We start from the raw sequence: 17,505 nt of genomic DNA on the forward strand, positions 1-17,505 counted from the left end.
AACACAATGAATTTCAGATGAAAGAAAGCTTAGAATATTTTGAATATGTCTTGCGCGTGTATGTTGCTTCTACTTAGTTTCTTAGCCGCTTCTTTCAATCTTCAGCCTTTATATATACTCCAAGGATTAGGGTTGAGCGTTGCATGGGAAATGCTACCGTTGGAGGGCAGTTCTGGAAAATCCAGCTTCTGCTGTGGCTGAGAACGTTAGGTAGGTCGTCAGGAAGGTACACTTGCTTTTGTACTTGGATAGCGACTTGACCTTTTAACCTAGGAGACTTCTGATCAGAGGAATACTTCATATTGGAACTTGTGAAGCCGGTTGATCAGAGTCAGAGGGAAAGCACAGATCCTCTGACCATTGTATCTTCTGATTCTGAACTCAGAGGGAAGAACATGGCCTTCAGAGTTTCTTGCTTCTGGACTTCAGAGTTTCCACTATTCAGCTTCTGGATCTTCAGAGTCTTCTACACCATCAGAACATCTGAACCTTCAGTGTTTCTTGGTTATCAGAACTTCTGGATCTTCAGAGCTTCTAGCGACTGAGTCCACATCAGAGTTTGTATAGCTTCAGAACTTCTGAAGCTTTTCCACTGTTCATACTGAACATGGTGAATGCGAAAGCGTTGCTTGGGTCACTCTTTATACACAGTGCTTCTGATTTGTGTGAGATTGAGTTGAGGTCAGAGCCTGTAAATAGCACACTCAGAAAAACACGTTAGAGTACCACAATTGTTCATATCAAAAGGTTAACTTGTAATCATCAAAACATAGAGTTGTACTACTAGATCAAAACTTGATCTTACAACAGATCCTCTGACCATTGTATCTTCTGATTCTGAACTCAGAGGGAAGAACATGGCCTTCAGAGTTTCTTGCTTCTGGACATCAGAGTTTCCACTATTCAGCTTCTGGATCTTCAGAGTCTTCTACACCATCAGAACATCTGAACCTTCAGTGTTTCTTGGTTATCAGAACTTCTGGATCTTCAGAGCTTCTAGTGACTGAGTCCACATCAGAGTTTGTATAGCTTCAGAACTTCTGAAGCTTTTCCACTGTTCATACTGAACATGGTGAATGCGAAAGCGTTGCTTGGGTTACTCTTTATACACAGTGCTTCTGATTTGTGTGAGATTGAGTTGAGGTCAGAACCTACAAATAGCACACTCAGAAAAACACGTTAGAGTACCACAATTGTTCATATCAAAAGGTTAACTTGTAATCATCAAAACATAGAGTTGTACTACTAGATCAAAACTTGATCTTACACTGCAATGTGTAATTTAACAACAAAGACTCTAACATGTAATCAAGCTTATAAAATGTCATCGGTTGTATCGCAGAAGTTTAGCAAATCCATGGAATCTTGAGCAGCAACTGCAATGCAAACCATGAGACAAAGGCTTAATTTCACTATAAAAGATAAGGGCTAAAAAGTCCGCATTTTATAGCAAGCAATGAAAATCAATATGGTATGGTGTTATCAATCGGCAAAATGACCCTACCAAATTAAACAGCACTTACCATAAAGATAGAACACACAGGATATAGAGATAGGACAAGATATAGAATACTAAAATACTACAAACTTGAGCTTCATTTATGTTTACTCCTTGAATATTAAATTCTGAAGAAAAGGTCAAAGATCCACTCATTTCATCCAATAAACAGTATATTTTTTGTCAAGCACCAATCTAAATAACTCAAGATAACATACTTTTTAAATCTGATAAGGTATTAACTCAAAAATTGATACGGAATTTTTTTAATATAAAAAACCAACCTGAATAAGAGAATGAAATTGGACTTAATTCAATTCTGGACAAAAATAAAACACATCATATTGAAAAAATCAGTAGAGTAGACCTAATGAGACACGAGTAAGCACTTCACATTTTGCAATTGACCAAAACAACAGATTAACACAATAAAGAATCACTCCTTTAACAATCACATCACAAAACAAAAGCCATAAATTCACATAACTCCCTTTCGAAAAAACAAACAGAAGAAGAGCAACCCAAATGGCAAAACCCGCAATTCCATTAAAACCAAGTCAAACTCAAGTCAATCCAAAATCAAATCTCAAAATCCAATATGGAAACCAACTGAAGTAAACCCGCTACCAGATTTTCTCAAATTTATGTGGCAAATATGAACCTGAGTTAGGCGTATCACGTATGGTAGTTTCATAGCAGAGCATGAACGTGATATGTGCAACATTGTAACCTCAAACATTTTTGTGAAATGAGAGAAAAAGTCAAATAAGGAGGAAGGGGTTACCATTGATGATTATGTTGATGTATATGGATGTTATGAAGTCACATTTCTAGATTCAAGAAGCTCTCCTTCCATTGCAGGTTTGATGGAATTCTCAACACAGAAGCTGAAAAGCATACATACGATGATGAAGGGAAAGAGTGAACAAAGGAAACAAAAATCCAAAGAAAAGTGAAGGATAAAATGGAAAACAAAAAAAGGAAAGACAAGAAACAATGAATAAGAACAATAACAAAATACAAAGTCAGTTCAAAAAATCAATATCTAATATTTAGTGTAAACAAACAATGCATTATAGAAATAATGTAGAAGAAGAACAATAATTTAAACACATTAATATTAACTACAATTTTACAGGAAGAAAACGAAATTCCATATCAAGAGAAGAGCAAAACAACAAAGAGTCATGGCACGTAAACATGTATGGTTCTATAGCTATTCTACACATAACGACATATATATAGAAAACCATAAAGTGAGCCATTTAAGCCCAAAAGCTTCAACTTTGTTCAGAACCTGGGCAAAAGCAGATGCAAACAAAACACAACATGGGTAAGAGTTCCAACAACAATAACATGATGTCATTAGAAAGAAACAATGACTGTGAATCTAAGAACATTTTGCAAAATGACTTTTGAAACATACATGTTCTATTGGTTCATCATATCCATTATCTTAGAGGTGAACAATTTCATTTCTTCCAGAACACAACAATTTCATATGATAAAAGGAAGCAGGTGTAGGTGTAGCAGGATGAGAAAGAGAGAAAGCAAAGAGAATGAATGATTACCTTGAATGGTTCAGTATCAGTTCTGAACTGAACTCCAACAGTGAAATATAGTCAAAGAGAGAAATCATTGTTTAGGATAAAAAAAATTGAAGCCCTGGATCTTAGCTATGATACTTAACCTCCCTATGAAAAGATATAATCTTACTAATAGTTACACTCAACACAAGTGAGCAGAATTCCCTGGGAGCCCAAACTAGTTCACGCAGCTTGCCAATGAAGAGGAGACAAAATATGCTGAAACAATTGGAACAAAGAAACAAACAGAACAGAAGCCTTGTGACCAGTATTTAATTATTTATTTATACACAACTCCAACATTGAGAAATACAATTATTTATCAATAGCGGGAACCCTTTAAATTTGAAATTCAAATCTCAAACACAATACACAACCCACATCAAAATGGATTAGACATTACCTACCACCCACTCTCGGCTGATGGAAGCCATACTTCACAACTTCACCACCAAACATGTGCAAAATTTGACAATCAATCGTACCCACAATTGGAGGAGCTACCCGTACGGCACACAAAGCATGAACATGCAAAAACAAATTGATGATCAGCTACTAAAGAAAGACGGAATGAGACAAATTGATGAACAATTGGAGGAGCTACACTAAACAACAAACCCCTATTTCGTGGGTAGCTTATGTAACATCCCATTTTTCTCCTACTAAAATAATTAGCTTATTATTATTATTGTTGTTGTTATTATTATTATTATTGTGTGTATTGTAGGAAATAGTTGATAAAAATTGAAAACACTAATTTGAGATTGTAGATCATAGAAATTATTTGATTAGTAAATTTTGGTCCAATAATCGTCATAAAAGAAATTATTTAGGTGAAATTAGAATTTTGAAAATAATTAACATCTCCTAATTAGTAAAATTACTTTTATACACCTAATAAACTAGGAAATTAGAATTTAGTCCCTCAATAATCATCAAATTTCATTTCAGTTCTGAACACACCCCAACCTTTTATTTCGAAACTCTGCCTCTCCTCAGCTCTAGATACACATAAAAGAAGCGTCAAATCTCTCTCTAAAACTCTCTTTCTTCCTCACTTCTGTTCTTCAAAGAACTTTTTCAAAACTCTCCAAAAACTCGACCAACATGTTTCTGGAAGTTTAAATAAAAACAAGATTAAGACCCGCTCGTTGCGCGGGCGAGTCTGATTCAATATACTGTGAATATTATGGACATGTCTTATTTTTTTTTAAAAGCCCTACGTAGGAAATGTCATTGTAATGTCATAATATGGATCCAATAATTATGTAAAATTAATTTATCCATTATATATTTTTTTTTGTTATTTTAATTGTCGGAGTTAAGGTTAAAGTTAGACTAAAAAATAATGAAAGTGTTAGGTTTTGATATAACTTGGACGATGAATTACATGTAATTGTCTTGACTATCCTCCATAAAGTTCAATTTAGTGAGACATTGTAAATGGAGTGAGTCGTCAAAGTACATATCTATATCCTATTGAATGATTCAAGTTCAATTTAGCAAGACGCTAGCACCATCAACCCATCAACATGAGAGTAATATGACTAATTAAGAATAAAGTAGGTGTTGCCTACATATCTATACCCTGTTTTTCGAACTCATGTATCTTGTGTTTCAGCATAATCATCATACAGAAGTGCCACAACCTATGACCAACAAAAGTCGGTTTAACTGTTACAAAATGGACCACATCAAAAACATACGGTAGATTTCAATAAGTCACCACAACCAGAAACTCACTAGTTAACAAATGTCCTTCATGTTGGGCTTGGTTCCAATATTTTGTTTGCATCAGTAGAATGGATGGACATACTGCAGAAGAAGAGTTTGTGAAATGGTAAAAAAGATAATATCTCTGAACCAAGCATCAAGCACTACTAGAAAAACTAGTTTTCACATCGGGTATTTTTGAGTTTTAACATCGGTTTTTATCCGATGTAAACAATGTTGATGTGGTATCTCCTAACCTTTTCACATCGGGTTTATTCACATCGGTTCAGTCAGCCAACTGATGTGAAATGTACACTTTTCACATCGGTTCTGTCAGCCAACCGATGTGAAAAGTATACTTTTCACATCGGTTCTGTCAGCCAACCGATGTGAAATGTATACTTTTCACATCGGTTAGACAAAAAACCGATGTGAAATGTGTATACTTTTCACATCGGTTAGACTGAAAACCGATGTGAATGCTCAACAATTTTTTTTTTTCCACACGAATTTGACCTGAATATACATATTTTTTTAATGAAAATTTATTAACATAAAAAGAGATCTTGAGAACACACTCTCTCAAGTGAGTTAAACATCCAAGGTCCCAGCAAAAAAGAAAACATAATAGCCTAAAAGAACTAGAACAATTCAGCAATTCTAGTTCTTTAAATGTACTTAAACAGCAACTGCTCATGAAATTAGGACAAAATAGTTAAACATCAACAATTCAGCAAAACAGCAACAGTTCAGCAAATTAATGCCCCAAGCAGGAAAGCCACCAGCACCATAAGCATAAATTAGGAGAGCAGCGGAGGTGAGCAACTTTGAACCCTATAAACAGATGCAATAAATACAGAGATCAACAATCTAGTGACACAAGAGCCAACTAATATCTGGAAAATGAGAAGAAAAGGTTAGCACAAGAGCCAACTAATATCTGGAAAACTAACACAGTGACACAATATCAGGAATGTTACAGGCTAAGACAATCTAGTGACACAATAATGGAAAATTAATCACTGAATCTAACCACTATCATTTTCTTCACTGTAATTAAAGGTTCTGTCATATAGGACAGTAAGGAACTACCTATCTATAAGTTGTTTGAATGAGGGTATATAAATCCCTGTACAAGTTGAGCTCTTTAACAGAAATAGAATTAGTTAGAGCCTGAGTACAGAAACTAACCCACTAAGAGTCTATTCACATCATAAATTATCAGCTTGTAATGACTAAGTATATTGCATACTCTAACAGAATACAATATATCATGGAAAAGAATTCCCAGAAACCAACTACCCTTGAGCTCTGATCACACACCTCTCTTACATTGAAAATATTTACTCCATCCAACCAGAAAAATATCACACTTCAATGTTCAAGACATGCTCAAAGACAACCTAAAATAGTTTTAAAGTGAATATTAGATAGGTAAGCTTCTGCAAAGTACCTTTCAACTCAGCTGCTACTGTTTTTTCAACTCAAGCTAAGTACCTTTCCACAACAGGTGCCAAGCTTCTGCAAAGTATCCAAAGAAAGGTAAGATAAAAACAAAAGCAAAGGGAGTCTCTATAAGAAGGCATCACAAAGCCAAAAGAAAAAGACTATCTAAACTAGAAAACAAATGACACAACACTGCCAGCAAAAGAAAGGTAAGATAAAAACAAAAGCAAAGAAACAAGACTATCAATACTATGATGGCTTTAACTTATTCTCAATTTAAAGCCAAAAGAAAAAGACTATCAATACTCTTGAGCTCTCACAAACAGCAACAATAATTGAAGACAACAGAATTTTCAGCAGAAAAAGACTATCAATACCCTTTGTTCTTTATGTTCCTTTAGTCTTTACTAGGATTGTGACCCGTGCTATGCATCACCTAAGAGTTACAGACAGTACAGGTTTGCAGCAACCAGAACAGTAAAATGTTCCATCCTCAATTGTTACTGCCTTGTGGCAACTGCATGCAGAGTACCACCACTTCTCCCCTTTAGCAAGGCCAGTAACTCGTGCTACAACCGTAAACACACCATCCTACATGAAAGAATGCACTCGTAATAAACTGTGAATAGTGATATGAATTGATAATAAACTTTCAATTTAATTGGAAAGAATCAACTACAAACTAAGAGTGATTAAGTTAAAACAACCTCCTCAGTCTCATTGAGCTCTTTCAGATCCTTCCTAGGATAAAGAGTTAAAAACTCCTCCTTCTGATATGTGAAAATCATCATCATCTTCTGATTCAGCCAATGGCATGTCCGCCTCGATGCCATAAAGAGCCAACCTTGCTGTATCATAATCATTCAAATCATACAAGTTCAATTCACATCTATTTTACAGGGACTAAAATCATATTTGACCCAAAAGAAACAAATTGTTCAGTAGCAGTTTTAGTCTTAAGCTGAGACCCTTGCTATTCCATGATGTGTGAAATAATTAAATGGTTTGAAAAAACCACTTACAGGATCAGCAATGGCATGCTTGTCCAATACCGTAGTAATTAATAAACATCAGAAACCACAAAGAGGAAGGTTAAAACAGCTATAAACAACTAAAATCATTGTCTATATAACTTTCTTACGACCTTTGGCTCAACCTTCAATCGGAAAGTGACGAACTACCATGATCAACTACAAAAAAGGAAAACTTTGTGAGTCAGACATAACTTCATTGGTATCTATTGGGCATGGATTCTGCCTCAGATGCTTAATTAATTTTTCCAAAATAATTCCTAACTTTTTCATTGAAGAGGGACAGTTCCTGTTAGAAATATCGGTCTAGCTTGTAATTTAACACATTACTTCTCATAATCCTTAGAATGAGTGCCCCAATATCTAGCATAGAGCACATTGACCATCCACATCCAGTGAAAAGCATGGAGTGAAATAAGAGTATGTGTTACAATCCCACTAAGAAAGTCAGACAAAAACTTCAAGAAAGATGCTCCCCACCACAGTTCAGAATGAATTGCACAGATATGTGATCAGAAGAAATATGACTCCCACAAAGACTTTTCATACACGCAGAAGGAAATAGTTTGTTGGAGAAATGTGCTCCAACTCAATTATCAAAATAGTTTTTCATACGCTTATTTTTTTTTCTTTATTCACAAAGGACTAACATGCTAAGGCTCATCACTAATTTATAGTGTTCTCCATAATCTTCCCTTCTTTCTAAGTTATCCCTGTCCATATCTGGTGACGTCAAAGCATTATACATATTCATGTTTTCTAGACAAGAAAATAAATAATAGGGAAATGTAAAATTGTATATACTGGGGACCAAGCTTGGTTAAGCTGAATCAGTTTTAACTCCATCTAGATGCATTACATCAAGGAGAACATGTGCTTGATCCAACCATCCAAGTGAAATGTACAAAATAATGACATGAACCAATTGCAGAACTGTCATTGGAAATTGGGGAATCTTTTCTTTCTACCTAAAGAAGAATTACTGCCAAGTGTTGGGGAGAGTAATAATGGCTAATAAAATAGACTTTATTAATAGTAGACAACAGGAGGCCTAAGCTGAATTGAGATTTTAAGACTTTGAGGCATAACAATAGAGCTGAAGAGATACTGAAATTTTCTTACAAAGCTGTATGAACAGAATGAATGAGATACAACCACATCAATAACACATACACCACCTCTTGCAATGATGTAGCCATTTGAGATAAAAAAAAAAGTCACATTCTCCCACTGTCAATTCAAGCTTAGCTGAGTTTTTAAGATACAGTCCATTCATTGGAATTAACTTAGATTCATCAGGAACCACCCTCGCCCTCACATTGAAAAGAATCTTAAATTCATGGAAAGATGCATGGTACACACCAGTATTTGGGACAAGAGAGAAGAATATAAAATTATACACCTTACCCTCAGGGTAAACCTGGAATAAAATTGAAGCCCTGCTTAAGAACAATAGTAAATAAGGGAAACCACTGCTCAGAAGAAAATAAAATTGAAGCCCGGGATTAGCTATGATACTTAACCTCTAAGTAAAAAACATACATGCAAAAGATCTAAACTTACCCATAATTCCATTCAGAACAAGTGTATAGACCAATCCGGAGATGCACATATGGCCCTGCTACTGCTATTACCTCCCCAAATTTAACCAAGCCTCACTTGCCTTCAAAATTATACTGCCAAGCCAAAGTATATTATATAATAGAAACCCAATGCATTGTAATTTAAAACAACCAAAAGAGAGTCAAAAATCTAATGGACAACGAATCTGTAGAAATAAAGTGGGACTTCTATAACTGAATCGAACTCAACTCCACTTAAGCAATAATTATTCCTACAATATATGCATATAAAAAAAACATGCATATCAGAACTTACTTTCAATTTATTCATTTATACCAGTGAGGGGTAGCTTAACAGCTGAAAGAGAGTTAACTGAAATTAGGGGCAACAGGACGAGCACAGAACTTCTGTATGAGCTACTTAATTGATTCAAACGCCCATAGGGGCAGGCATACGAAAATAAACTCGGTAGATGGGTGAATTTATAGGAGAAAGTTGTTGCTTACAGGTTAGGGGGAGCCTTCAAAATAATTGGAGTCCATCTGTAATCCATCTGAAATTTTTCCTTTTCAGCTAAGGTCCAACATTAAACTCTCTCAATCAACCAAAACCTAAACGACGCTAATAATCCCAATCCACATCAAATCAAGTTTCAACAACAAGCACTCAACCAATCAAGCTTTCAAAGGATTTGTAACCAGTTAGATTCATTCATATATTCATAGATTGAAGAAAAAACCAACAGTATGTTATGAACACTGCAAACTTCAAAACCCATATCAAACAATATGCTCCAATCCATGAAACAAAGAACAAGAAAGCAACGCACCTTAACGCAAGGAATCAAAGTGGACCACAGAGCTGCACGAGCGACGACGAGCGACTGCGGAACAACGGCGAGACTGAGAGAGAATGAGAGTGAGGTGAATGGTGAGCTAGCGACGGCGAACAACGGCGAAACAGGACCTGCACAACGCACGAGCGACGGCAAGCGACGGCAAGCGACGGCGAGCGACGGCGAGCGACGGCGAAAGAGGAGCAAGAGCGTAGGCGACTTAGGTTTTCAACGGTGAAAGAGGAAGAAAGCACTTTGAATGAATACTGATCTTTGTATCCTGTGTAAAAATTAAAAAAAAAGTGATCTTTCACAACGGTTATAACAAAACCGATGTCAAAACTCAAAAAACTGAGACTTTTCACATCGGTTATAATATAACCGATGTGAAAACTTAAGAAAAGATGGGCTTTTTACATCGCTTATATTATAACCGATGTAAAAAGTACTTCATTAAAATTTCAAAAATGCCACCGCATTTAGCTTTCACATCGCTTATTCTAACAACCGTTGTAAAAAGTGTTTCCTAATTACTTTTCACATCAGACATATTCCTAACTGATGTGAAAACTATCATAAAACTTCACGATAATTTCAATATTGCCACCGCGTCATCTTTTACATCAGGTAATTGATTAACCGATGTGAAAACCCTGATGTGAAAAGTCTTTTTTCTAGTAGTGAAGAATGGTATAAACATACATGCCTCTCCTAGTTTTAGTTAGTCATCTCCATTCTAGCACCCAGTATTTCCACAACTCAGCATTTTGAATAAAAATTTAATGCCTAGTAGGCAAATATTGAATGTCTTCAATCACAAGCCTGAACTTGAAACATTAATCGTGCAATATGGAAAAAGAGTACTTTCTACCATTGGTGTTGACTTCGGTGTGGTGACTTTCACTATACCTATGTACGATGAGTGTTGAGGATTTTTCAAAGCTATATTTTCTTTCACATTTATTAAATGAAGCTTCAGAACCTGCATTTGAAAAATGTGCATTTCCAAGGTTTCCTTTTCCATTCTTTTCTTTAAGTGGAATTGAGATTCAAGAGGAAGACTCGTTAAACAAACCATGTTATGAAAAACAAATCAATTGTCCTCTCAAAGAAGCATCATTGTTAAATTCAACATAAAGTAAATTAAATTAAACCAGCTTGTTTTATTTCAATCATAAAGTAAAGATAATAGAGAATACAAGCAAATTGGAAATGGTGCAAGACTATATGTAACAGAACGTTTTGCAGATAAATAGGCACACAAAAATCAGATAGTGTCAATATCTCACTTCGATCTAAGAATCAATCAGGGATCGGAAAAGTACCTGAAGAATGGGGAGCAACCGAAAGTTGAAGCACTTATAGCACAGCGACACAACCCAAGTTTTGTTGAACTTATCTCGACCAATTTTTGCAGATATCTAACATCCATAAGTCCAAATCATTTGATTAGATATGTAAATTAAAATTAGGGTCTGATTTTAGTTTGGTATTATGTAAAAATGCTTTACGATTTTGGAATTATATATATAACGTGTGGGATGATTTAGCTTCAAATTGAATTGTAGGTTTGAGATAAAAGCTGACAGACTCCTAGTGATTAAGTAGTCAACAACCACACTACCAATGTTTGAGAATAGGAACATGTTGAGATATGGCATCATTATAGAGAACTCATACCTTGATCGCTAACAAAATATCAGAACCCATTAATTCAAGTTAAATAGAACAATTGAGCTTCATTTTCTAAGATAATGGCCAAACATATTTACAGAAAAAAAAAATGAAATTTAGCATAAATGAATAAAACATTACTATGTTTGCCACAATTTTTTTTTCTTCCTCTCAAAGTGGACTGGGCGGGACATAAAGACCTTCATGCCCGCCCAAAACAAGCAATCAGCCGGACGAAGGAAGACATGGCGGTAACTGGCGAAATACCGAGGATTCTCGCCCCCTTTTAAGTGGACCCGCAAGCGAGCTGGAAGATTCTTTTGGATTTGTCTTATGTGCATGGGGATTTGGGCCCTGGTTGTCAGGCCCAAATGTAGGAAAAGTCCATGTCATGACCATACCCTCTATAAAAGGGAAGGTCATAACCTTGTACCAGGAACTTTTGACACTTAATGAGAATATTCCCTTTTATTACATCTTTGCTATTATAGTGCTCTACTAGGGTTTGTCTTTCGTACTCTTCTCACTTAAGCTTACCTTAGAACGCAACATTGGCGCCGTCTGTGGCTCTAACCTAGATCTACAAGTGACGTAGAGGGTGAGAGTCATGATTCATGGAAACTCGTTCGTGCGGTGTGGGCCGTCGTGATCAACGTCGGAGAGGTGGTGGTAGGAAGGGCAGACGCGGCGGCGGTCGAGACAACAATCGTACAGTACTTCAAGAGCAAGAGCAGGAGGCTTCCTCGGAGGGAGTTCACTCGGTGGCGCAGTCACCAACGTCGCTGGTAAAACTAGCTCCGGGTAAGCCCTCAAATCTGATAGCCAAGTCAGATCCAGGTGTCAGGCGACGATCCACGCCACCTGAGTACGTAAACTTAGAAGATCTTAAGAACAGTGCTCCGAAGAAAGCGCAGAAGGTGATAACGGGTATCACACCCGTGGCTTTGAAGAAAATGCTGGATACCTTGCAAAAGGTACAAAACCAGAATGAACAGCTACAAGCCCAGGTGGAATATTTAACACAGAAGTAAGATTTTAAGCAGGGGCAACGGCTTGAGGCTGAGGATGTCGTCGAATTTCAACCTTTTGTTCCAACCATCACAAAGGTGGACGTACCAAAACATTTTCAAACAATGGCATTAGACGCCTTCTCGGGCGATTCTGATCCCATGGAGCATTTGTGGTACTTTAACACCAAAATGGTTATTGGTGGGGCGACGGACGAGGTGAAGTGCAGATTGTTGCCTTCAACATTCAAGGGAATGGCGATGCAGTGGTTCATTAGACAACCGCCCTTCTCAATTGACAATTTTACGGATTTGTCCACAAAATTCTTAACTCAATTCTCCGCCAATAAAACTACAAAAGCAACTATGTTTGATCTCATCAGCATACATCAACAGCCATGAGAGAAGCTAAAGACCTACATGGCGCACCTCAGTAAGATGGATGTTCAACTGGAGGAGGATAACCCGGATGTATGTCTGGCGTCCTTCAAAAATGATCTCAAGGCGGGAGATTTGAATCGAGATTTAACAAGACAACCAGCGCGTGACATGATGGATCTTTGCGCTCGCGTTCAGGAATTCATCTTAATTGAACAAGATGATCAGAAAAAGCAAGAAAGGGAGGAGGGATGAAAACATGTCCCGCCCGGCGGAGTTTTGCAGGACAAGCCCAAGGCTGGAAAGGATACAAGGCTAGCTCAAACTCCACGAACACCAAGGCCTGGTCCATATCAAAACTCCAAACCTGGATTCCATAATACATGGCATAGAAATCCCCAAGGTACCACTACAGCCTCGGCTGGTCAACGTGTTGCCTCGCCAAATACGGTTCCACTTACTAAACTGAATGCGCCCCTAAGCACCATATTGAAAGCAGTTGGACAGACAAATGTTGTGCAATATCCGCCACCACCTCGGCGACTACCAACTAATGTGGACACAAACAGATGGTGTGAGTACCACAAAACGTTGGGTCACACCATGGATAATTGTTGGAACTTGCGGCGGGAGATTGATCGGCTCATTAAGGCTGGACATCTGGCGAATTTTGTTAAAGATACAGCAACACCAGAGGCCGCCAAGGTAACCCAAGGGGACAAAGGAAAAGGAAAGGAGATAGTAGAAGAATTGGGCGACCCTGTTGGGGAATGCTCATCCATTGCAGGAGGATTTGGAGGAGGCGCGATTTCGAGCAAGGCCAGAAAGCGTTATGTGGCGGCAGTACATTCCGTGCACGAAGCATACGAAGGCGAATGTTGGTTGAATCACTCTCCAATCATATTCACCCCTCAGGATTTTGCACATGTAATTCCCCATGACAATGACCTGATTGTTGTAACAATCAGGGTTAACAATTACATGACGAAGAAAGTGTTCTTAGATCAGGGATCTTCGGCAGACATCATTTATGGAGATGCCTTTGATCGCCTGGGGCTAAGGGAGTCAGATTTGAAACCGTATAAAGGAACCCTGGTGTGATTTACAGGGGATCGTGTCAATGTGCGGGGATACGTGGAAATACCAACAGCCTTTGGTGAAGGGGAGTTTGTCAAGAAATATCAAGTCAAGTACCTGGTACTGGCGTGTAGAGCTAATTACAATGTACTTTTGGGGCGGGATACTCTTAACAAGTTCTGCGCTGTGATTTCCACCGATCATTTAACTATTAAATACCCAACCTGCAATGGGAAGATTGGCGTCATTCGTGTGGATCAGAATGCGGCAAGAGAATGCTACCTAATAAGTGTGGCGCTCTACGGGCGAAAGGCCGCCAAGGAAAGCCACCGTATCACTGAAATTTTTCCACAAGAAGGGTTTAGTTTGGACCCAAGGGATGATGCTGACGATTGCTGCCCACAACCTTTGGAAGAAACCAAATCAGCGCAAGTCTGGATAAGGTGTTGAAAATCGGTAGCAGTTTAACAAAAGAACAGGAGGAAAGGTTGATCACCCTTTTAGGCGATAATCTAGATCTCTTTACCTGGACAATTATTGATGTACCAGGGATTGACCCCAATGTGATCACTCATAAACTGGCCATACGGCCAGGAGCAACACGAGTCATCCAGCCAAGGCGAAGGATGAGTGATGAAAAGAACAAGGCGGTGCAAGCAGAAACTGAGAAGTTAATCAAGGTCCAATTCATTCGCGAAGTGCAATACCCAACCTGGCTCGCCAACGTACTGACGGTCAAGAAAGCCAATGGGAAGTGGAGAATGTGCACGGATGACACAGCCTGAACAAAGTGTGTCCCAAAGATTCATATCCTCTTCCCAATGTTGATAAATTGGTGGATGGGGCTTCTGGAAATGAACTTTTAAGTGTCATGGATGCATACTCTGGGTATAATCAAATCATGATGCATCCTTCAGATGAGGAAAGTACGGCGTTCATGACTAATCAGGCGAATTATTGTTACAAAACTATGCCTTTTGGTTTAAAAAATGCGGGAGCCACATACCAACGCCTCATGGATAAAAAATTTTCGAGCCAAGTAGGAAGGAACATGGAAGTATATGTGGATGATATGATTGTCAAGTCCGCCAAGTCCAGTGACCACAACGATGATCTTAAGGAAGCATTTGCTCAGCTAAGAAAATACCATATGAAGTTAAATCCCGAGAAATGTTCATTTGGGATTCAAGGGGGAAAGTTTTTGGGATTCATGATAACATCAAGAGGGATAGAAATAAATCCAGATAAAGGCAAGGCGATCTTGGAAATGAAAAGCCCAACAAATGTCAAGGAAGTACAACGATTAACAGGACGCATGGCTGCCTTAGCACGTTTCTTGCCAATGGTAGGCGACAAAGCAGCTCCGTTTTTCACTTGTTCGAAAAAGAATTCAAAGTTCCAATGGACCGAGGCATGTGAACAAGCTTTTACTAAATTGAAAGAATCACTAGCAACATTACCAGTACTATCCAAACCCACGCCAGGCGTTCCTTTGACGCTTTACTTGGCAGTTACGGCTAGGGCAGTCAGTACGGTGTTGCTTTAGGAAGAGGGGAAGAGGCAGAAGGTTATATATTTTGTGAGTCATACTCTGCAAGGTGCTGAATTGCGATACCAAAAAATCGAGAAGGCGGCCTTGGCAATTCTAAAAACAACGAAACGTCTTAGGCCATACTTTCAAAGTTTTCAAATCAAAGGTAAAACTGATGTTCCCTTAAGACAAGTACTCCAGAAACCCGATCTGTCAGGACGATTGGTCGGTTAGTCAGTTGAGTTGTCTGAATATGATATACAGTATGAGCCAAGGTGACAAGTTACAATCCAAAGCTTGATTGACTTTGTGGCGGAATTAACACCCACAGAAGGCGAGAAAACTCAGGGAGAGTGGGTCTTGTCTGTTGATGGATCCTCCAACGATACGGGAAGTGGGGCAGGAATAACTATTGAAAGCCCGGACAAGATGGCCATCGAACAATCTTTGAAATTCGAGTTTAAGGCGAGCAACAACCAATCAGAATACGAGGCACTAATCGCCAGATTAAGGCTTGCCATTGAATTAGGCGTTCAGAAATTGATCATTAAAGGCGACTCACAACTGGTTGTTAAACAGGTAAAAGGAGAGTATCAGGTGAAGGATCTACAACTTGCTAAATACCTGGAAGTGGTGCACAGGTTGATTATGGAAATAGAGAAGATTAGGATAGAACATATTCCAAGAAGTCAAAATGAAAGGGCGGACGTGCTGGCAAAACTGGCCAGTACGGGGCGATTGGGCAACTATCAAACAGTCATCTAGGAAACCCTTTCTCGCCCAGTATTGACTTGGTGGAAGTTAAGTTAAAGGCGGTAAAGATGGTAACCGAAGGTGAGCCTTCATGGATGGAATCAATCAAAACTTTCCTCAAAAACCTCCAAAGGATGATGATTTGAACACAAAAGAAAAGCGTAGGGAGGCTAGTTTTTACACGCTGGTAGGCGATGAACTATACCGGCGGGGAATTGTGTCTCCTATGCTCAAATGTGTTGACATGAGAGATGCCCATGGAATCATGGCAGAAGTTCACGAAGGAGTATGCTCTAGTCACATAGGAGGGCGATCATTGGCAGTAAAGGAATTGAGAGCAGGATTTTACTGGCCAACAATGAAGAAGGACTGTCTAGAATACGTCAAGAAGTGTGAAAAGTGTCAAGTTTTCTCTGACTTACACAAAGCCCCGCCTGAAGAGTTAACAACCATGATGGCACCTTGGCCGTTTGCTATGTGGGGGACTGACATTTTAGGACCATTCCCAGTAGCAAAGGCGCAAATGAAGTATATCATTGTGGCGGTTGATTATTTTACGAAGTGGATAGAGGCGGAAGCAATGGCGACTATTACGGCCGCTAAAGTCAGGAACTTTCTATGGCGACGAATTGTGTGCAGGTTTGGGGTCCCCATGGCTTTGGTAATGGATAATGGGACTCAATTCACAAGCAATGTCACCAGAGAATTTTGTGCGGATATGGGAATTGAAATGCGATTTGCATCAGTAGAGCACCCTCAGACCAACGGGCAGGCAGAATCAGCCAACAAGGTCATTTTAAAGGGCTTAAAGAAAAAATTGGATGAGGCGAAAGGTCTTTGGGCTGAAGAGCTTCCAGCAGTCTTATGGAACTGATGCCATGCTCCTAGTGGAAATTGAAAACCAAAGTTGGCGAGTAACTCGGTTTAATGAGGGCGACAATGGGGATAATTTGATAGCAAATCTAATTATGCTGCCTGAGGAACAACGGGAGGCACACTTAAGGAATGAGGCGGGAAAGGTGAAGATTGCAAGGAAGTTCGCAACAAAGGTGGTCCCGAGAACTATGAGGGTAGGAGACTTAGTGCTTCAAAAGAAGACTATACCTGACAAGCATAACAAACTCTCACCCAATTGGGGCGGGCCTTACAGGATAATTGGCGATGTTGGAGGTGGAGCCTATAAATTGGAACAACTTGATGGTCAAAAGATTCCACGAACATGGAACGCCTCACATTTGAAGCAGTACTTTAGTTAAGTGGAACAACAAAAACGAATGAAGCCGCACTCTTTTTCCCTTTCTTTGGAAAGGTTTTTAATGAGGCGACATATATAAAAATGAAGGGACAATAGTTCCCATGTGTTGATAAGCAATGAAAAGATCATTCCAAGAGATTGTTTATTTTTTATTTATA

General features: G+C 38.6%; 1 protein-coding gene and 1 long non-coding RNA gene across 2 annotated transcripts; one reads left to right on the plus strand and one right to left on the minus strand.

The window, feature by feature from the left end:
- Nucleotides 1–302: 302 nt before the first annotated feature.
- On the minus strand, nt 303–3,325 carry LOC130731757 (uncharacterized). Its single transcript, XR_009016812.1, has 3 exons — nt 3,070–3,325; nt 2,283–2,385; nt 303–1,376 (listed from the first exon to the last, which is right to left on the minus strand). It is a non-coding gene; the product is annotated as an uncharacterized LOC130731757 (long non-coding RNA).
- Nucleotides 3,326–16,183: 12,858 nt separating this feature from the next.
- LOC130731754 (uncharacterized) lies at nt 16,184–16,966 on the plus strand. Its single transcript, XM_057583989.1, has 2 exons — nt 16,184–16,482; nt 16,732–16,966. Exons 1-2 carry the CDS (start codon nt 16,184–16,186, stop codon nt 16,964–16,966), a joined length of 534 nt encoding a protein of 177 aa, XP_057439972.1.
- Nucleotides 16,967–17,505: the final 539 nt, after the last annotated feature.

Source organism: Lotus japonicus, chromosome 1 (assembly GCF_012489685.1).
Source record: "Lotus japonicus ecotype B-129 chromosome 1, LjGifu_v1.2".
Lineage (NCBI taxonomy): Eukaryota > Viridiplantae > Streptophyta > Magnoliopsida > Fabales > Fabaceae > Lotus > Lotus japonicus.